Below are 20909 nucleotides of genomic sequence, written 5' to 3'. Positions count from 1 at the left end.
TGCTGATGTAACAAAGAAGAAGCTGTAAAGTACCTAAATCCTAAATCAATCTGTTTATTATTTATTATAATGTTAGCTTTCAGTTTTAGTTTTTCTTGTTGCTTATCTTCTGTTTAATACTACATGGCCCTGTTGTGTGATTTTTAATATGGTTTGTACATTATTTTAACTAAGGAATACCCCCCCCCCCCCCCACCCCCACCCCCCTCCCGCATGGCCAAACAGGTTAAAAACTAGTTACATTTGAACATTCCTTCATGTATCTTTATTATTCAAACATTATTAATTTTACTGTTGAATAAAGGCCACTCCTTGTCTCAATAAACATGCCATATGGCTCTATTTGCTCCTCAGTCTAAAAACACAAAAGCACATAGATATTAGCACAATCACATTTTTGATAATAAAAAAATAATAATTATACATTTTTACATTACCACATCTGTTTGTGTCTCCAATTGCTGTCTGCTAAATGAACAACAATACAAACAATAACTGTAATAATGGTAACTGCTGTGAACTTGTGGTGCATTGTGAAGTCAGGAAATGTGACTTACACTTAATATAGGTACAGTATATGCTGTGTTGATGTCTTACCTGTGAAGTTTCTTTTTAACAAAGATTACAAGTATAAGAGGCGCTATGATGATTGTGGTACCAAATAATGCAATCAGCCACAGTAGTTTATGGTGTGGTGTTTTTACAGAATTGCTTCCATTTCCATTTTCTTGAGCTAAAATAAAAGTTTATACAGGTCAATTTAGTGGTAAAAAGTTAAAATGTCAGATTTAGGTTTATAGTCCTGTACCTTCTTTGACAGTGACATTGAGATGACGTCTTAATATGCTCTCGTCTTTTATGCATGAACAGTTGTACATTCCACTGTCTGCTGGTGTTAAATCCATCAAACGGAGGAACACACTGTGATTTTGTACCATTAGTGAAATCCTGGAGTCACATTCAGGTTCATTTTTCTGTCCCTCTAGATAGTTTAATTTACACTCATCTCCATTTTCTTCTTTTTGAATGTGGCAAAGTACATTTGTAATGAAATTGTCTGTATCATTGGTGCAGAGTGGAGTCATGTCTACTTCTGCCCCAATGTGCTTTTCCAAAAACACTACAGCGCAACAACAAATGCACAAAATTAGACAATAGACAGTTATTCAGCACGTTAATCCAACTATAAAAGCCTTATTGATTTACCTGTTGGGTTGCTGAAACACAGGATTTGTTGGAGAAGTTGTAGAAAAAATAGAAAACATATTGCGTCTCTGCACAGCTCCATAGTGCTCGCTCTGTTTTGGTGTGACATGATGAGAACAGAAACTCTCAACCACACTGACAATAGGAAACGACCCCGTATATGTTACATAAAAGCTGTGTAGATTATGTCAGTGCAGTGTTAAAGATGCTCACATTTTTCTCAGTATTTGTTTTTATATATTTATTTACATATATTGTACAAAGACAAATTTTGTATATCCTATTATGAGCCAGTGATAGATATTGATCAGTTCTTCAGTGTACTTTATCCCAAGGCTTCAGTCTATATTAAAATACAGAGACAAACTTATGTTGATGCACTTTGATATGAAGTTTACTGTTCATCAGAATGAATAGTTTTCTCACAAATCATGAACCACTAACTACTATAAAAACATGTCAGTCTTTACTGATTTGTTTAAACCTTTAAAAGCCACATGCATTAAAAATACTACAAATACTACTACAGTACTACTACAACAAATACTATAAATATTACAGATACTAGTACTATTATTACTCCAATTTCCACTACTACATTACTATAACTACTAATACTACTACACCCACCTCGTCCTCGAACACCCACCCCTTGAACTACTTCTACTACTACTACTCCTCCTATTACTACTAAAACTACTACTCTATTGTATACAGTAGTTAATGTCTCTAGTTGGTTGAGAATCACACATCACAAGTTTTCATAGACTGTTTCATTATTGATTTGATGTAAGCCTGAAACTTTCACTAAATCCTCGGCACTAACTGTCTGGTATAGGTCATTTGTGGGCTTCTGAAGTGTTGCATATGTGTCCATTTGATGTTGGTCCATTTCATTTCCTTCCTTTAAAACACGAAGAGCAAACACCAGTTATTTAGACAAAGTATATCTTCTGTTGCCATAGATACAATTATCATTACAATAGTACATGACAATTTTGTGTGAATAAAATCCGCCCTTTGTCCCAATAAGGCACAACAAACACAAATGTACATAGATATTAGCACAATTTTATTAATAAGATGATAATATTTAAAACGTTTACATTACCACATTATACATATCTGTTTGTGCAAGCTGAAGTCAGGAAATGAGACCTACATGTCACAAACCACTGCACCACTTAATATAGGCCTATGTGTATAGAATAATACCATTTCTATTTAAATCATATAATATAAATAATATGTACAAGACTATATGGTATGTTGATGTCTTACCTGTGAAGTTTCTTTTTTAACAAAGATTACAAGTATAAGAGGCGCTATGATGATTGTGATACCAAATAATGCAATCAGCCACAGTGGTTTATGAGCTGGTGTTTTTACAGAATTGCTTCCATTTCCATTTTCTTGAGCTAAAATAAAAGTTTATACAGGTCAATTTAGTGGTAAAAAGTTAAAATGTCAGATTTAGGTTTATAGTCCTGTACCTTCTTTGACAGTGACAGGAGATGAAGTCTTAATATGGTCTCGTCTTTTATACATGAACACTTGTACATTCCACTGTCTGCTGGTGTTAAATCCATCAAACGGAGGAACACACTGTGATTTTGTACCATTAGTGAAATCCTGGAGTCACATTCAGGTTCATTTTTCTGTCCCTCTAGATAGTTTAATTTACACTCATCTCCATTTTCTTCTTTTTGAATGTGGCAAAGTACATTTGTAATGAAATTGTCTGTATCATTGGTGCAGAGTGGAGTCATGTCTACTTCTGCCCCAATGTGCTTTTCCAAAAACACTACAGCGCAACAACAAATGCACAAAATTAGACAATAGACAGTTATTCAGCACGGTAATCCAACTATAAAAGCCTTATTGATTTACCTGTTGGGTTGCTGAAACACAGGATTTGTTGGAGAAGTTGTAGAAAAAATAGAAAACATATTGCGTCTCTGCACAGCTCCATAGTGCTCGCTCTGTTTTGGTGTGACATGATGAGAACAGAAACTCTCAACCACACTGACAATAGGAAACGACCCCGTATATGTTACATAAAAGCTGTGTAGATTATGTCAGTGCAGTGTTAAAGATGCTCACATTTTTCTCAGTATTTGTTTTTATATATTTATTTACATATATTGTACAAAGACAACTTTTGTATATCCCATTATGAGCCAGTGATAGATATTGATCAGTTCTTCAGTGTACTTTATCCCAAGGCTTCAGTCTATATTAAAATACAGAGACAAACTTATGTTGATGCACTTTGATATGAAGTTTACTGTTCATCAGAATGAATAGTTTTCTCACAAATCATGAACCACTAACTACTATAAAAACATGTCAGTCTTTACTGATTTGTTTAAACCTTTAAAAGCCACATGCATTAAAAAATACTACAAATACTACTACAGTACTACTACAACAAATACTATAAATATTACAGATACTAGTACTATTATTACTCCAATTTCTACTACTACATTACTATAACTACTAATACTACTACACCCACCTCGTCCTCGAACACCCACCCCTTGAACTACTTCTACTACTACTACTCCTCCTATTACTACTAAAACTACTACTCTATTGTATACAGTAGTTAATGTCTCTAGTTGGTTGAGAATCACACATCACAAGTTTTCATAGACTGTTTCATTATTGATTTGATGTAAGCCTGAAACTTTCACTAAATCCTCGGCACTAACTGTCTGGTATAGGTCATTTGTGGGCTTCTGAAGTGTTGCATATGTGTCCATTTGATGTTGGTCCATTTCATTTCCTTCCTTTAAAACACGAAGAGCAAACACCAGTTATTTAGACAAAGTATATCTTCTGTTGCCATAGATACAATTATCATTACAATAGTACATGACAATTTTGTGTGAATAAAATCCGCCCTTTGTCCCAATAAGGCACAACAAACACAAATGTACATAGATATTAGCACAATTTTATTAATAAGATGATAATATTTAAAACGTTTACATTACCACATTATACATATCTGTTTGTGCAAGCTGAAGTCAGGAAATGAGACCTACATGTCACAAACCACTGCACCACTTAATATAGGCCTATGTGTATAGAATAATACCATTTCTATTTAAATCATATAATATAAATAATATGTACAAGACTATATGGTATGTTGATGTCTTACCTGTGAAGTTTCTTTTTTAACAAAGATTACAAGTATAAGAGGCGCTATGATGATTGTGATACCAAATAATGCAATCAGCCACAGTGGTTTATGAGCTGGTGTTTTTACAGAATTGCTTCCATTTCCATTTTCTTGAGCTAAAATAAAAGTTTATACAGGTCAATTTAGTGGTAAAAAGTTAAAATGTCAGATTTAGGTTTATAGTCCTGTACCTTCTTTGACAGTGACATGGAGATGAAGTCTTAATATGCTCTCGTCTTTTATGCATGAACACTTGTACATTCCACTGTCTGCTGGTGTTAAATCCATCAAACGGAGGAACACACTGTGATTTTGTACCATTAGTGAAATCCTGGAGTCACATTCAGGTTCATTTTTCTGTCCCTCTAGATAGTTTAATTTACACTCATCTCCATTTTCTTCTTTTTGAATGTGGCAAAGTACATTTGTAATGAAATTGTCTGTATCATTGGTGCAGAGTGGAGTCATGTCTACTTCTGCCCCAATGTGCTTTTCCAAAAACACTACAGCGCAACAACAAATGCACAAAATTAGACAATAGACAGTTATTCAGCACGTTAATCCAACTATAAAAGCCTTATTGATTTACCTGTTGGGTTGCTGAAACACAGGATTTGTTGGAGAAGTTGTAGAAAAAATAGAAAACATATTGTGTCTCTGCACAGCTCCATAGTGCTCGCTCTGTTTTGGAGTGACATGATGAGAACAGAAACTCTCACCCACACTGACAATAGGAAACGACCCCGTATATGGTACATAAAAGCTGTGTAGATTATGTCAGTGCAGTGTTAAAGATGCTCACATTTTTCGCAGTATTTGTTTTTATATATTTATTTACATATATTGTACAAAGACAACTTTTGTATATCCCATTATGAGCCAGTGATAGATATTGATCAGTTCTTCAGTGTACTTTATCCCAAGGCTTCAGTCTATATTAAAATACAGAGACAAACTTATGTTGATGCACTTTGATATGAAGTTTACTGTTCATCAGAATGAATAGTTTTCTCACAAATCATGAACCACTAACTACTATAAAAACATGTCAGTCTTTACTGATTTGTTTAAACCTTTAAAAGCCACATGCATTAAAAAATACTACAAATACTACTACAGTACTACTACAACAAATACTATAAATATTACAGATACTAGTACTATTATTACTCCAATTTCTACTACTACATTACTATAACTACTAATACTACTACACCCACCTCGTCCTCGAACACCCACCCCTTGAACTACTTCTACTACTACTACTCCTCCTATTACTACTAAAACTACTACTCTATTGTATACAGTAGTTAATGTCTCTAGTTGGTTGAGAATCACACATCACAAGTTTTCATAGACTGTTTCATTATTGATTTGATGTAAGCCTGAAACTTTCACTAAATCCTCGGCACTAACTGTCTGGTATAGGTCATTTGTGGGCTTCTGAAGTGTTGCATATGTGTCCATTTGATGTTGGTCCATTTCATTTCCTTCCTTTAAAACACGAAGAGCAAACACCAGTTATTTAGACAAAGTATATCTTCTGTTGCCATAGATACAATTATCATTACAATAGTACATGACAATTTTGTGTGAATAAAATCCGCCCTTTGTCCCAATAAGGCACAACAAACACAAATGTACATAGATATTAGCACAATTTTATTAATAAGATGATAATATTTAAAACGTTTACATTACCACATTATACATATCTGTTTGTGCAAGCTGAAGTCAGGAAATGAGACCTACATGTCACAAACCACTGCACCACTTAATATAGGCCTATGTGTATAGAATAATACCATTTCTATTTAAATCATATAATATAAATAATATGTACAAGACTATATGGTATGTTGATGTCTTACCTGTGAAGTTTCTTTTTTAACAAAGATTACAAGTATAAGAGGCGCTATGATGATTGTGATACCAAATAATGCAATCAGCCACAGTGGTTTATGAGCTGGTGTTTTTACAGAATTGCTTCTATTTCCATTTTCTTGAGCTAAAATAAAAGTTTATACTGGTCAATTTAGTGGTAAAAAAGTTAAAATGTCAGATCTAGGTTTATAGTCTATACCTTCTCCAACAGTGACATTGAGGTGAAGTTTTAAAATGTTGTCCTCTTTTATACATGTACACTTGTACATTCCACTGTCTGCTGGTGTTAAGTCCATCAAACGGAGGAACATAATGTCCTTTTGTACCATTAGTGAAATCCTGGAGTCGCATTTGGCTTCATTTTTCTGTCCATCTAGATAGTTTAATTTACACTCATCTCCATTTTCTTCTTTTTGAATTTGGCAAAATACATTTCTAATGAAATTGTCTGTATCATTGGTGCAGAGTGGAGTCATGTCTACTTCTGCCAAAATGTGCTTTTCCAAAAACACTACAACATATCAACAAACACACAAAATTAGACAATATTCAACATGTTAATCCAACTATAAAAGACTTATTGATTTACCTTTTTGGTTGTTGAAACACGGGATTTGTTGGAGAAGTTGTAGAAAAAGTATAAAACATAAAGCATCTTTGCACAGCTCCATAGTGCTCGCTCTGTATTTGAGTGACATCATGAGAACAGAAACTCACACACACACTGACAATAGGAAATGACCCCGTATGTACGTACATAAAAGCTGTGCAAATTATGTCAGTACAGTGTTAAAGATGCTCACATTTTTCACAGTATTTATTTTGATATATTTATTTAAATACAATATTGGACAAAGATAGATTTCGTATATCCTTTTTTGAGCCAGTGAAACAGTTATTGATCAGTTTTTCACAGTGTACTTTATCCCATCTATATTATCTATATTATTATATTATATACTTTGTCCTATTTATATTAAAATACAAACATATGTTCATGAACTTTGATATGAACTTTACTGTTTATCAAAATTAATACTTTTTTCACAAATCATGAACCAGTAACTACTATTAAAAAATCTATGCCAGTCCTTACTGATTTGTTGAAAACTTTAAAAGCCACATGCATTAAAAATATTACAAATACTACTACTACTGTTACTACTACAATTTCAAGTACTACATTACTACAGCTACTAACACTACTACACCAACACCTGCCTCGAACACCCACCTCCTGTAAAAACTACTTCTACTACTACTACTGCTACTACTACTCTATTATATTTGTATTATTTTTATACAGTAGTTAATCACATATCACAAGTTTTCATAGACTGTTTCATTATCGCTTTGTTGCGAGTCTGAAACTTCCGCTAAATCCTCGGAACTAACTGTCTGGTACAGGTCATTTGTGGGCTCCTGAAGCTCTGCATATGTGTCCATTTGATGTTGGCCTATTTCTTTTCCTTCCTTTAAAACACAAAGAGCAAACACCAGTTATTTAGACAAAGTAATCTTCATTCTTCTGTTTCTATAGATACAATTATCACCACATACCATCACTGGAGGTTCAGTTTGTTCCCTGTAAAAGAAGAGAAGGTGTTTTAGATGTAACTGACATTGTCTTGAAAAGTGAATTATTGGCATGCTCTCACTTGCAGCAGTTCCCTTTGTAAATACAACATAAAGTCACCAAAAATATGATCATAAAGGCTATTAAAGATGAGCCAAACGTAGATATGACCAAGAATTTGTAGTTGTCATATAAGTTGTTTTGTTCATTCACTGTAATCAATCCAGAATCTAAAACACAAACAGCATTCTTAGTACAATGTAGCACTTTTGTTCATTTTAATTAAAATCAATTACTAGTGTTTGTGCTGATGTCCTACCTTGAACAGTGACATTTAGGTGAAGTTTTAAAATGTTCTCCTCTTTTATACATGAACAGCTGTACGTTCCACTGTCTACTGGTGTTAAGTCCATCAGACGAAGGAACACAGTGTTATTTTGTACCATTAGTGAAATCCTGGAGTCGCATTCAGTTTCATTCTTCCATCCAGCTACATACTGTAATTTACACACATCTCCATTTTCTTCTTTTTGAATTTGGCAAAGTACATTTATAATGAAATTGTCTGTATCATTGGTGCAGAGTGTAGTCGTGTCTACATCTGCCCCAATGCGCTTTTCCAAAAACACTGCAAACAAACACAAATTGTTAGATGTGTAAAATATTAAACAATAAAAGACCTCTTGATTTACCTTTTTGGTTGCTGAAACTCAGAGTTAGTGGACGTAGTAGTAAAAAACATAATGCCGCTCTGCACATGTCCATAATCCTCGATCAAAGATGTCAATAATTTAAAAGTTCTTAATTCGCAGTTCAACAGATGTGATGTTAATTACTGAATAGATCTGATCACACACAACACAGAACAGTTTCTCTGCTTCTCTAAAAGGAAGTTATGATCCGAGAAAGCACCACTGTGGTTATTTATGACAGCTTTGTTTAAAACAGACACTAGTCTTTCTACTAATACACAGGTACATTTATTTTGAACCCATTTAACTTAAAATTCAGTTACAGCTGTTTTTATTGGTTAAACTACTTTAAAAGCCAGCATAAAAACTCTGCCTTGACCTGGTGCTGCTTGTTTTCATGGAGATGGATAGATTTAAAGCAATGCCATGGAACATTACATGCCAGCTGCTTCATCTCCTTTGATTAGATAGATTAAAGAAACCTAGTTATAATAAACAGGAACTCAGTCAATTAAATTTTTTGTTGTGTACCATAATTAGTCCTAAAAAAACAACAATACAACATTTAAAGAACATTACTAAAATATTATGAAATGAAACAAATAAAAATACTTATTATCATTATCAATTATTCTATTTAATCACTTTTTGGTGGAGGTAGTTTGGTAGAGATCATCTTGTTTCCTGTTAAAGAAATGAACGTATTTTACACTTGTTTGATTTAAATTTAAATAACTGCTGCAAATATGACAACAAAGACTAAAGATGAGCCAAATGTAGAAATTTGAATTAAAAACGTGTTATAATCTGAGGTGGTTTGTTAACACAGTAAAACATTTTGTGTTATGTGCCAATACCTTCAACAAGTAGTCCCCAAATATCTTTTTTTCCGTAGGATTCACAGCTGTAGACTCCACTGTCCACTGGTGTAAGGTCCGGTAGCCCAAGGAACACAGTCTGATTTTGAATAATTAGTCTGATAATGGATCTCATTGTTCTTTCTTCTTTCGCCATAGATACCGTAATCTACACAATACAGTATCTTTTTTGATATTACAATGTACAACTGTAATGACACTGTCTGCGTCATTGGTGCAAATACAAGTTAGGTCTGATGTGCTTTCCCAAAAAATACTGCAATATCATCAACATATACAGTAAATACTTTGAACCAAATTTCTCAGAATCATTAAAACAATATCGATTTACCTATTGGGTTGCTGAAATACAGAGTTAGTGGTAGAAGTAGAAGAAAGCATAAAATGTCCGTTGTGCCTTATGAAATCTGTATTTAACTAAACAGGACAAGAATAGCAAGGCACATATACGGTCTGTAAATGTGGTGTACAACACAAACAACAACAAAAAAAAAAAGATCTTCAAAGGTAGATAAGATTGATTTCAATAATGTAATAGTTTGTAATAAAAAATATGGCTTCACATATAAACAAAAAGAAATAGGAAATAGGAAATGGGAAAAGGAAATAATCCAACATAGATAATCCAAACTGTAAAATAGTTCATACATTTTGCAGAGAAGTAGTAGAAATTGCAGATTAAATGTATCTGAAATCTGAGTTGCAAAGTTAGCTTGAACAGTATAACCTCTGAATATGACTCAAAAGGAAATATGACCATTGCACTGCACTGTTGTGGTTTTTCTTTTAAAAACCTCAGTTAACTGCATATAAGGAGAGTATAATATAAAGGGCCACTAAGTAACGGATAGATTTTTGCCTGAAATGTTAAACAGTATGATATTAAACTCATGTCTCTTGCATGTTTTCAATTAAAGTTGTCTTATTGCTAAAAAACAACCTTAAAAAACATGCATTCTTACAGAGTTGCCTCTCCATAGATCTGACCTGTAACTTGGTCTGGTCGTGTCACATGCTTTTCTCTGTTAAAATGGATCAGTTTAAAGTCTGTAGAACATTCCAGGCAAAGCAAGAACATCTCATCTCATGGAGTCAAGCAGGTGGCGGACCCTTCACCCGGTTAGAAAATCTAGTTACAACAAAAAAATAAAGCTCAGAATATAAAAGTATAAAAGATTATTCAAAAAGTTACATTTGATCATTGTTTAAATGTGTGAATAGTTTGGTAGAGATCATTGGTCGGCCGCTGGAGCGGTGCGTATGTTTCCATCTCCTCTCCTCCCTTTAAAACAAATAGATGCCACATATTATTACCTAAAGTATTATGGAAATTGTAGTCACTGTAAAGATTCACCCACCGTCATTGCAGGCTCAGATCGTTGCCTGTAAAAGATATTAAAATGTGTTATACAAGTGTTAGACATTTGCTTTTATCTTTACAATGTTTGGTGTTGTCTTACCTGCAACACATCCAGCAAATACAACCAAGAATTACTCCAAATATAATGACTGAAGAGACAACTGAACAAAGTAAAATCAAGTTTGCGTAACTATTTGAGACCTGAAGTTCATCTTGTTCATTAACTGAAAAAAAAAAAATAAAATCTTGTAATAGCATAAATTTTAGCATTACTTTCATATTGTCAGTTTAAATATATTATACCTTTCACAGAGACTTTGAGTTGAATTTTAGACATGTTACCCTTAACCGTGCACTCACAGTTGTAGACTCCACCATCCGCTGGGGTTAGGTCCATCAGGCGGAGGTATACAGTATGGCTTTGAATCATCAGTGAAATCCTGTAGCCGCACTGAGTTTCATTTATTTGCCCGGGTATGTAGAGTACACTACATGTAATATGTTCTTTTTTTTCTTTTTTGATATTGCAGTGTATTGCTATAATCGCATCATTGGTGCAGAGTGGAGTCAAGTCCTCTTCTGTCCCGATATTCTTTTCCAAGAACACTGCAATACAATACAAATAGGTTATAAATGTAAAAAAATTACTCCCCAAAAAATGTGCATTTAAAACATATTCCAGTACCATCTGAGCTGCCAAAACTTAATGGAAAAAATAGAAAAAAGCATAATTTTCCTCTGTATAGATTCATAGCTTTTGGCCAGTATTCGACCCAACCGAAAGCTATGCTGTGTGCAGGAAATGTCAAAACCTGTTACATATGAAAGGTGTGGAGACAGTCTTTCCTGCCCGTTTATGACCCATTTTTGTTTGTGGTTTAACTGCAGAATTCGCTAACCTCTGACGCACATGATTTTGGCCACTTTCTCTCAAGTGGTGGTAACAAAATCTCGACAATAACTAACAAAAAAAATCTGCATTAATAATACATGTAGCTGTAACTGTATTCATGACTCTATTTAATTTTTAAAACTTTTTTCTGAGCTTTAATTTAACACATTTCACCAGAAAGAACTGACTTAGGTGGAACCAGTGACATAGCGCGCAAGGCCCCGGTGCAAATCTGGCGCTGGGCCCCCCTGCAAAAAAATGAGACTATAGACTGTTGGGGGGGATTCAGTTAGTCACTCTTACCTTTTTGTTGAAAATCAAACACTTAAACAAGACCATGAACGCTTGTTTTGATCACAGGCCCTTGAAAATGTGTTGTTAAAATCCATTTTGTATGTATGTATCTTGCGTTTTGAGACTTTTAAAACATTTTTGGCTGTGTTTGCTAATGTGTGCATTGTGTAAAAAATGAAAACTCTACAGATACATGTTGAACACCCACAGCGCGATGTCACTGCAAAGTATCAATACCCAAGACATTGTTGGTAAGAATTACTTACTTATGAATTTACTTACCTTTGGCAGTCTGTGTGGCTTGAATCCATTTTTTATTTTTAATTCAGTAAATATCTCTGGTTGAATCTTGGAAAGTGGCTTATTGCTTTAAAAAAAATATATATGTTAAAAGCTATATCAACTATTAAGTTTTCATTCTGAATGAAATAGTTGAAAATTATGGCATAACATTTTTTGGAGATTGAGATTTTGGTTCTTCTTTTTCTCTTAGGGAAATTAGGGAAATACATGTTTACATATTCAGTTAGAATGTCACATGGTCACACATTTGCCAATAATAAAAAAAAGTACCCAGTGACTTTCATACGGGCAAAATATGATTAGAATGATAACAATGTTTTTGTATTGTGTGTTCCCTGAAACAAAATGAGATTGGTTGGTCTGGTAATAATATCCTGTATAACCTGTATGACTGCATCTCTGGAAAAAGCTCAGAATGGCATTAAATATCCTTACACAAAATTGACTCTTGAGAGCTTTAAGTCACGTTACGTTAAGTCATGTTGTTCAACCCAGAGTTGTGTTGTGTTTCATTCACGCATGTGTGGGTTGACCTGGTTCATTAGTCTGTCTGCCTCTCCAAAGCTTAAAATGCTCTGTTCCACCTTGTGATGTCATCAGGATGTAGTTTTCAAGTTAACAGCTCCTTTTACCTTTAGTTTAGTAGAGAACTGGGCAATTCCAGCTCCGAATTAATCCAAATGATTCTAGGGAAAGTGAATGGTATAAGTTTAAAAACACAGTGGAGCACTTCCTAGTTTGCCCTATGACATCCCAAGTTGGAACATACTATTTTCTGTTTGAGAGAACAATTCAGCCTTAAATATGAGGGTTAAATGTATGTGATGATTTTGTTTTGTTTTTTATTATTAAAACCTAACCTCTAACCTCAAAATAAAGTAATATCTAATAATCTAAAGATAATGATGTCTGCGTGATAGGCGTGATGTTACTAGTCAGCCCACAAAACCACTTCTGAAATCACACACAGTCTGTGGCTCAACTCATGATGGACGTGGAGCACGACCCTTGCTGTACGATTCTGAAGAGCCTAAATTAAAGATATTAGTTCACTTTTAACTGTGGATCAGTATGGCTCTCCTGACTGCTGTGTTAAGTTCTGACTAAAAATATTATGAAAATTAATTTAATCTTACCAAAACTTCTTGATGCGGAAATTAAACTAATTGTTCTGATCCAAACAGCAAAATGACCATTTAAAGCTTTTTCAGTTTTTATGACTCGACAACTTCATGAAATCACGGGTTTGAATCATTTCTGTCGTGTTGAGTTAAATCAGATTGAATTAAGTTGCGCTTCGTGCAGTGGCCACTGTGAGGCGCTATGTAAGCAGAAGTAAGCGAGCGCTCAAAGGATCTCGGGAAAATTTCAACCAGGAAGTATTTTAGCCAGCCAGCTCCTCATGTGATGTAGCTGCAACGTTATGAAGGCAATAGTCCAGCTGGAGTAATATAGACAATGTTAAAATAACTGTTGAACCTCAGATACGCAGTATGTTCTCTCTGTGCTCGAACATTTTCAGACGGTGTTTTGCCTCCAGTTCATTTTTTTGCACTTCTGTCAACAGAATGCAGACATGATGCTCCTGTGGACTGGATATGGATGCTACATAACTAAGTGATCTCCTTGCAGCTTGGCTCATAAAATTTACAAATATGGTAGGACTTTATTCAGACTTAGTTAACATTAGCATCAGATTATATTAAAATCTGATTTGATATTAGTTTGTTCATAAATTGTTTCTACAGATTTGAGTTTACTTTGAAAATTTAAAAAAAAAACATTTCCACATAAAAAATTCATGGTGTTTACATGACAGGAGGACGTTAGTACTGTGATGTCGTGGTTCTCCAGCCCGGTTTACAGTCGCTACTGGCAGCACTATTCGCAGGCCATGGGCTGGTACCAGAGACACAGAAGAGCCTACCGCAAAGCCCTGGAAGCTGCCTACGGCCCACATTTCTACCCTCAACCCTACCCCAGCAGCCAGGCCCGCTACACAGACTGGGACACAGGAGAGGGCCACAGTGAAGATGAAGATGAGGTGGCAGATGAGGAAGAAGAGGAGAGCAGCTCGGACAGTGACATTGAGTGTGATGTCAGTAACATGGAAATCAGTGAGGAGCTGCGGCAGTACTTTGCTGAGACAGAAAGGCACAGAGAGGAACTCAGTAAGGACATACACTGGTTTATCACTGAAATGTGAAATATTTCTAATGATCTATTATACATTTGGCCAGCCACAGAAATGTAATGCATAGGTGCATCTGCCATAATAAGCACATGTATTTAACACAGTGTTTTCAGAAACTCACTTTGTTATGGTCTAATCTCCAGCTGTGAGATGTGACAGTGCTGTTACACTAAAGCATGTGTCATGTGTTACAGAGAGGCAGCAGCAGATGGAAGAGGAGCAGCAGGAATATGTGCCCGCTGACCAGGACCTGCACGGCTCCTCCTACAGGAGCACTGTGGCCCCTCCCACTGAGCGGCCTGGAGAGAGGCGTGCCGCAGAGATGAAGAAACTGTACGGGAAAGATGCCTCTAAAATCATGGCCATGGAGGCTGCCATGCAACTCACGTTTGACAGGAACTGTGACCTGAAGCAGCCAAAGTACTGGCCTGTGATCCCACTGAAGCTGTGACCACTGCACTGTTCAGCCTAAAGGAAGCACTCTGATTGACTGTGACTGCAGCTAGTCAAACAGAACTCATGTTTGAATTATCCAACTTTACAAAATATTTTGACTTCAAGTAGGTTCAGATCTGCTTCAAAGAAAATCTGAGCATTGCGTTATTGGTTTCTTATTGCTCCTCTAAATGCTACAAGTAAATGTATTGAATTTAAATTATCGCTTTTATTTGCTCTGCAGTTTGGATGTGTCATGTTGCCATGGCTCCTTGTGTCATCTCAGGTTAGCTGTTAACAACCTCTCCTCTTTGGTGCAGAAATAACGCATGCCTTATGCAAGGCTGCACACTATAAATTTAAACTTTTCACTTGGATCTAATTATGTATTTTTACAAACTTTTCACTGCTGTTTTGTCCATTTAAATACCAATGTTAAACATTTTTTAATTGAATTTGTTTCAATAAAAGACATAGAATTTAAGTCATAAACTTATTTTAATGCATGATGATTTAATAGTTTGATATATTTCCAGCCATGGTCGTGATGTCACCCCTCACCCTCCTTAAACATCCACTCCAGTTGTGTGCCTCCTGCCCCCTCCCCCTCCTCCTACCCCCTTATATTCAGAGAAACTTGTGGACCGCTCTGAGGAGGTGTGTGTTCACGTCTTGTCCTGGGGCTGAAAGCTACACTCCTTCTTCAAAATGGGTAAGTTTCTTCCACAGTATCACCCAAGTTTACTAAATGGTCTAGACTAGGTTTAGTTTAAATACTTTGTAGATAGACTGTTGTTTGTGTGGATGCTGCTGCTGCTGCTGCTGCTGCTGTTGTCGTGGTTGGTTGAACATCGTTGTAGGTCGCTCTAATGTGCACACACTGCTAATCACTTTAAAGGCTTAACCAAATGGATCCTCCGCGGTCTGTCAACTTTCACCGCATTACTTCAAGTTTGTTACATCTATTTGTCGTATTAGCACAATAATACGCTTAAAACCTGTACATTAATGCAGGGAAACAAATATAGCTCTGTTTGTATGACTTATTAATGTGCGTGGATGCAACTGGACAGGGCTGAAAGCTTTTAAACCCTTCATTTTAAATATTTAGTGAAGATGCATTGCTATTTCTTTATAACATGTGCTGTTACTATTTTGTATCTAAAGCTTTCATAAAGTCGTGGTAAAAAATTATTAAAATTATGCAGAATCGTTTTGCTTATTCAGCTTTCATTTGCGTATCAACTCTATTCTTCCAATCTGTAACTGAAGAAAAGATTTTGCACATGTGTTAACTCTTAAGTTCTGGCACAAACCGCTCATTGTCTCCTGACCTACAAACAGTAGCTTTTCAAAAACCTCCAAGGACTCACGATTTTTACCTCCTTTACATTGGTTCTGTGCACACACACTCTCTCTCTTTTTCTTTCTTTCTTTGTCTCCTGTTCCCCACATCTGTTTCCAATCTGCTCGCTGTTTATCGCCCCCAGCCCGGTGAGAGGTTGACAACAGACAGGATGTAGCCAAGTGACATGATTTAGTGAGAGAGAGGACTGGAGCCTTATTTCAGCGGGAGGCTGTCATAAACTTTTTATTTTCAAGACTCTGGTCGCGACTCTTGTCTAATCTTTGTCAGAGCTGCCGTTTCATCTGCTCATCACATCTGCAGCGCTCATCATCTCTCAGTGTGTTCTTCTGCTCTTTGTCACCCCCACGCACCGCCCCTCCTCTTCCTCTGTCCTTGGTCTTTATAATTTTAATCTAGTATCTTTGACATTTTAGACAACCTGAAGAATAGAATGCCTTATTGACGATAATGAGAATATTGTAATTGGTATTTAAAATATTCTCCTGTATATCGAAACGTTTTAAAAATACATAATTTTGTACAATGTACAATGTTTTAGGGATATATTTTTCAGTTTAAATTAGAATCACATTTGTTCATTTTTTTTTTCCTTGAAATTATCTAAATATCTAAAGAAAACATCTAACCAAGCAAATTACGATCTACTCACGGGAAAAACATCATGATATTTTGAGAAATGTGGTCCAGAAGTTGAAAACTCATGAATCATTGTTACACACTATTTGGAAAGTAAAGGTGGGCAGTAAAACAAGATAAGATTTCTAAAGAGATGATGTCTGAGTGTGAACTTTCCAGAAATCTTCAGATTGGAGACCTACAAGAAAAGAAATGGATCAGATCAGCAAGTGCTTTTAAGTGGTGTGAAGAACGAGATTTGGATTTGGCTGAAAAGGTGGTGAATAATTCTGATGAAATAGCGGGTTTGTGACATTACTTAGAAAATAGTCTTTTGGTTGAGATGTATACCAGCTTTAACACCCATGAACAAGGTCGAAAACGGCATACATACATCTTACGATGTCTTGAAAATGTGAAAAACAGAACTGCATTTTAAACATTTTGCGGTGGTCCAAAGTTATTCCTCAGTTACCTTAGCAAGCAGCATAATTATTCTCCGCAAGTAGTTTGAGTGCTTTTTCACTAACTTTCCAGAGTGGATCTTGCTGTCATGGCCATTACACTATAAAATTATATTATAAATAATATAATATTATACAGCACGCAGCTGATTTATTTGCTTAGCTGCTCTCTACAGGGTCAAGACACAATTTGCGCAAATTCAAGGGATAAATCAGGTACCAGTGCACTCTAGCTTTTCTGATGGAGGTTTTGCCACCTGCTTTTCTCCATGGAGATGTCATTGCTTTGTCTGTAATGTTACATAGTAGGGATTACACTTGTCTATCTTGCTTCTGTTGAGTTAGAGTTGCCTTTTTAAAATGTGTATTCCTACTCTGAGCAGAGCAACTGGCGGTGTCTATGAAGCTATGTTTAATGCCATACTTTGAAACATTCAAGGCAAAGACATCCATCCAGGTGACAAGCTAGTGGCGGACTTTGCACCAGAAAAGTTATCTTTGGCATTGCCTAACATCCAGTCCACCCACTTTTTCCATTCTGATTCTCTACTACTCTACCTTTCCTGCTGCATGTGAGCATCCAAGCCCGTCGGCTACTTTTGATCAGCCCTCCACATTGAGAGGACCTGTTGCCGTGGAAACCTCTATGCCGCACATGCTCCACGCTCATCTTCCTACATGCTCCCGAAATAGCCCAAGTGCTTCTGTGCGGTTCTATCTAAAGTGGGCTGGCGTATACCCCCCACCCTACATCTCCTATCTTTAATACTGACTCACACAGTAGAGGCGTACAGTAGGTCGCAGGTGCAACCACTCCTCAGCCGGGGTCACATGGCTAAAATAGATCACATGTTGGACCTTGGGGGGGGAGGGGCAGGGTATAGGTGGGTGTGTACTTGTGTGTGTGTGTGTGTGTGTGCATGTGTGTATGTGTGGATACTACGATAACATCATGAGGAGCAGACTGAAGTGCAAATCTGGGCCAGCGGGATTAGCGTTGGATAAATTGATGGGGGGGGTGCATGTGTATGTTTCCTTCCAACATATATGCATTTAAATTTTAAGTTGTAGATTTTGAACCTGTAAAGAGTCACTGTTTGTCTTATGCTTCATTGTGACCAAAATTGGTGAATACATTTGTTAGAAAGGGTAGTGGTTTGTTGGAGTGAGAGAAGAGTGAGTATGTAAGGTGCTTTTGCATAGATTTGCATGGTAGTTTGCATTGGATCCTTTGTTGTCGGGGTAAGAATGGACAGTATTTGTAGCAAAATGTAGCATTAAAAAGGAAAAAAATGTGTACGACTGTGCATTTTTATGGAAGAAACATACCAGGAAATGAAGAATGAGCTTAACATTTCCAAAGAGCAGATAACCAACAGCCATAAGGTGTGTATGTGTATATGTATGTGTATGTGTAGGTGTGTGTGTGTGTTTGTGTATCCGCGTCGGACACGAGATTAACCTTTGTCAGCATCGGATGGTTCGGTCCAGGGATGAGAGAGGGGAAGCGTCTCCTTGGCGACCGACGGCTGAGGGCGGGGACTGGGAGAGGGGGAGAGAAAGTGGGTCATCATCGCAGCCTCAGATTAAGAGCTAGAATTTCAGATGTACATTCACAAAACTAACTGGATTGATGGTAAAGAAAATATGTGTTTTTTAGGTGAGAGGAGGAGGAGAGATTTTGGCGTCGCTTGTGGAGGTATTGAAAAGCCAGTTAAAAAGGGCAGGATTAGAGCAATGCAGCAGCGGGAGATGTGTAATGCTGTGTTAAGACTTGTTGACTGGGTGAATGGGCATGCTCAAGTGACAGCCTCATGATACAAGTAATAAAAATAAAATAAACATGCTCTATTACATATTACTATAGTATTATTTACGTTAGAAGAATGTTGCGTTTTTCAGTTAGAGCTGGTCTATGTTACTTCTGTTTCCATGACGATCGATAATGTCAAACTGAAACATTTGAAGTATAGCAACGAGACAAGCAAGTGACTGACTACTGCAACTTAATTGTGCAGTATGAAATAATTCTGTATTTACCTCATAAACTGTGTATATAAATACATAGCTAACCTGCTAGTCATTACAAATAGGAAGTGACCATGGGGACACTTCCAGCTCCATCAGCTCCCCTCTCTCTGTAACTGCTGCAGTGAGCCTTGTAATTTTGTTCTTAAAATGGTCGTATTATTGTTCTACATGATCCTGATGTTTTTATTTCACTATTTTGTAAGTAAATAAATATGGAAATCTGCTCTCTTAGTCCACTTTTTTTTATAGAGTCTATGGTTTACCTGGAATCGTATAAATAAATTCAGAGATATTATTTGAAATGTAATCTACAAAGTTATTACATTTTAATCAAACCATGTTTTTCTAAATTTGAATTCATAAAGCTGGTCACATTTTATAGTTATAATAATCTGGTAGAACATAAGTCTTGATTATCTATAATCCAATTAATACTCCACGTGATAAAATATAAATTTTCTTCTACTAAATACTGCAATGTCTTTCCCGACTAGAATCCTGTCCACTCAGTTACAGGAGGATTGCCTGTGAAGCTGTATCCCAGGGCAGCTCCTCACCCCTCATGGGTCATGGGGAGGTCAGGCGGGGCATCAGGGCTAAAAGAGAGTGAAGGGACTGGTGTCTGCAGGAGACAAAGGCCCAGTAATGTGCTGGGCCAGAGAGTCAGGGAGCCACTTAGGAGGTCATTGGATAGCTACACATTAGACAGGAGTGGGAGGAGTACTAAGGACAATACAGTCTGCTGTATGTATTTCTTAACCTTATCCAAGTGTTGTTTTTCAATTAAAACCTTTTGTGACACATTTTGTAGTTTTGTAGTAATGCTGTACGAAGACCTAAAACCAAAGTTGGTCACTAGTTACATTTATCAATATTGGATGCCATGTTAGTTGAGGTGTCCTGCTCATAGACAGTATGTATTTGGAGGTGGTGAGATTGAACCAGAATCCTTCGGGCTAGTCATCCAGCATCTCCATGCATCTCCATTCCAAAGTCCAAACGCTCTGCCTCCCCAAATGGAGAAGGATGGTTTTAATTTTGTGATTGAAATTTCTGTTTTGAGAAGTCATAATGAACCAAAATATGAATTATTTTAAGTGGATTTCCTCAAAAATACTTTAAGCCCAGTCCAACATTAGCTCATCTGTTTGAAAATTGATTTGTAGCTGAAGATGCCCTGTGTAACTCTTCATGTCTGCCATCGGCTTGTCTCCATGGACGTAGGTGTTGTTTTGCCTGAGATGGTCACTAGCATTATTTAACTCCATGGAGACAAACATGTGGCGCCTTTGGGCCAATGCCAGTTCAGATTTGTGAAAAGATGAGGGTGTCAGTCTCTAAAATGTAAAATGATGAATTGAGCTGAATTTTTAACTCTAAAGGACTGCATGTCTTTATATAAGCCTTCGTGCACATTCAAAGCTCTAGATCATTGTCTCCTTGTTAGCAGCTGCTATGGGGGCAACGATGACCTCGATATGATTTAGCTAGACCCTCGTCTCAGATCTCCTCTTAATTCACTT

At 36.3% G+C, this 20909-nt stretch overlaps 6 protein-coding genes across 8 annotated transcripts in view; 2 read left to right on the top strand and 4 right to left on the bottom strand.

The window, feature by feature from the left end:
• Positions 1-232: 232 nt before the first annotated feature.
• LOC110153217 (uncharacterized) lies at positions 233-1324 on the bottom strand. Of its 2 annotated transcripts, none has more exons than XM_055163251.1 (5): positions 1207-1324; positions 809-1120; positions 598-733; positions 438-465; positions 233-355 (listed from the first exon to the last, which is right to left on the bottom strand). In XM_055163251.1, exons 1-5 carry the CDS (start codon positions 1313-1315, stop codon positions 269-271), a joined length of 672 nt encoding a protein of 223 aa, XP_055019226.1. In that variant the 5' UTR covers positions 1316-1324; the 3' UTR covers positions 233-268. The 2 variants fall into 2 exon arrangements, with proteins under 2 accessions (XP_055019226.1, XP_055019221.1); XM_055163246.1 differs by having other exon boundaries at positions 235-355; positions 438-468.
• A 2435-nt stretch (positions 1325-3759) lies between these two features.
• LOC129412161 (uncharacterized) lies at positions 3760-5446 on the bottom strand. Its single transcript, XM_055165285.1, has 4 exons — positions 4989-5446; positions 4591-4902; positions 4379-4515; positions 3760-4001 (listed from the first exon to the last, which is right to left on the bottom strand). The coding sequence occupies exons 1-4, from the start codon at positions 5155-5157 to the stop codon at positions 3849-3851; spliced, it is 771 nt and encodes a 256-aa protein (XP_055021260.1). The 5' UTR covers positions 5158-5446; the 3' UTR covers positions 3760-3848.
• A 1716-nt stretch (positions 5447-7162) lies between these two features.
• LOC110153236 (uncharacterized) lies at positions 7163-9913 on the bottom strand. The gene is made up of 6 exons (XM_055165134.1): positions 9409-9913; positions 8552-9235; positions 8179-8487; positions 7942-8089; positions 7844-7868; positions 7163-7756 (listed from the first exon to the last, which is right to left on the bottom strand). Exons 2-6 carry the CDS (start codon positions 8622-8624, stop codon positions 7604-7606), a joined length of 708 nt encoding a protein of 235 aa, XP_055021109.1. The 5' UTR covers positions 8625-9235; positions 9409-9913; the 3' UTR covers positions 7163-7603.
• A 78-nt stretch (positions 9914-9991) lies between these two features.
• On the bottom strand, positions 9992-13652 carry LOC129411853 (uncharacterized). Of its 2 annotated transcripts, XR_008633466.1 has the most exons (6): positions 13415-13652; positions 12258-12342; positions 11093-11395; positions 10890-11013; positions 10788-10812; positions 9992-10711 (listed from the first exon to the last, which is right to left on the bottom strand). XR_008633466.1 is itself a non-coding variant. In XM_055164009.1 (5 exons), exons 1-5 carry the CDS (start codon positions 11539-11541, stop codon positions 10628-10630), a joined length of 603 nt encoding a protein of 200 aa, XP_055019984.1. In that variant the 5' UTR covers positions 11542-11625; the 3' UTR covers positions 9992-10627. The 2 variants fall into 2 exon arrangements, 1 of the variants encoding a protein (XP_055019984.1); XM_055164009.1 differs by lacking the exons at positions 12258-12342; positions 13415-13652 and adding an exon at positions 11475-11625.
• gemin8 (gem (nuclear organelle) associated protein 8) lies at positions 13640-15403 on the top strand. Its single transcript, XM_020917179.2, has 4 exons — positions 13640-13769; positions 13846-13936; positions 14098-14449; positions 14667-15403. The coding sequence occupies exons 2-4, from the start codon at positions 13934-13936 to the stop codon at positions 14921-14923; spliced, it is 612 nt and encodes a 203-aa protein (XP_020772838.2). The 5' UTR covers positions 13640-13769; positions 13846-13933; the 3' UTR covers positions 14924-15403.
• Positions 15404-15483: 80 nt separating this feature from the next.
• LOC110153264 (neuronal membrane glycoprotein M6-b-like) overlaps positions 15484-20909 on the top strand; it is a 32931-nt gene continuing 27505 nt past the window's right edge. The window contains exon 1 of the mRNA XM_055163995.1: positions 15484-15619. Within this exon, the coding sequence (XP_055019970.1) occupies positions 15616-15619 (4 nt within the window). The 5' untranslated portion in view covers positions 15484-15615. The remainder of the gene's footprint in view (positions 15620-20909) is intronic.

This window comes from Boleophthalmus pectinirostris, unplaced genomic scaffold (genome assembly GCF_026225935.1).
Source record: "Boleophthalmus pectinirostris isolate CB_2022bp ecotype Guang Dong unplaced genomic scaffold, ASM2622593v1 HiC_scaffold_11, whole genome shotgun sequence".
Taxonomy (NCBI): domain Eukaryota; kingdom Metazoa; phylum Chordata; class Actinopteri; order Gobiiformes; family Gobiidae; genus Boleophthalmus; species Boleophthalmus pectinirostris.
This window is presented reverse-complemented; position numbering and strand designations above follow the sequence as displayed.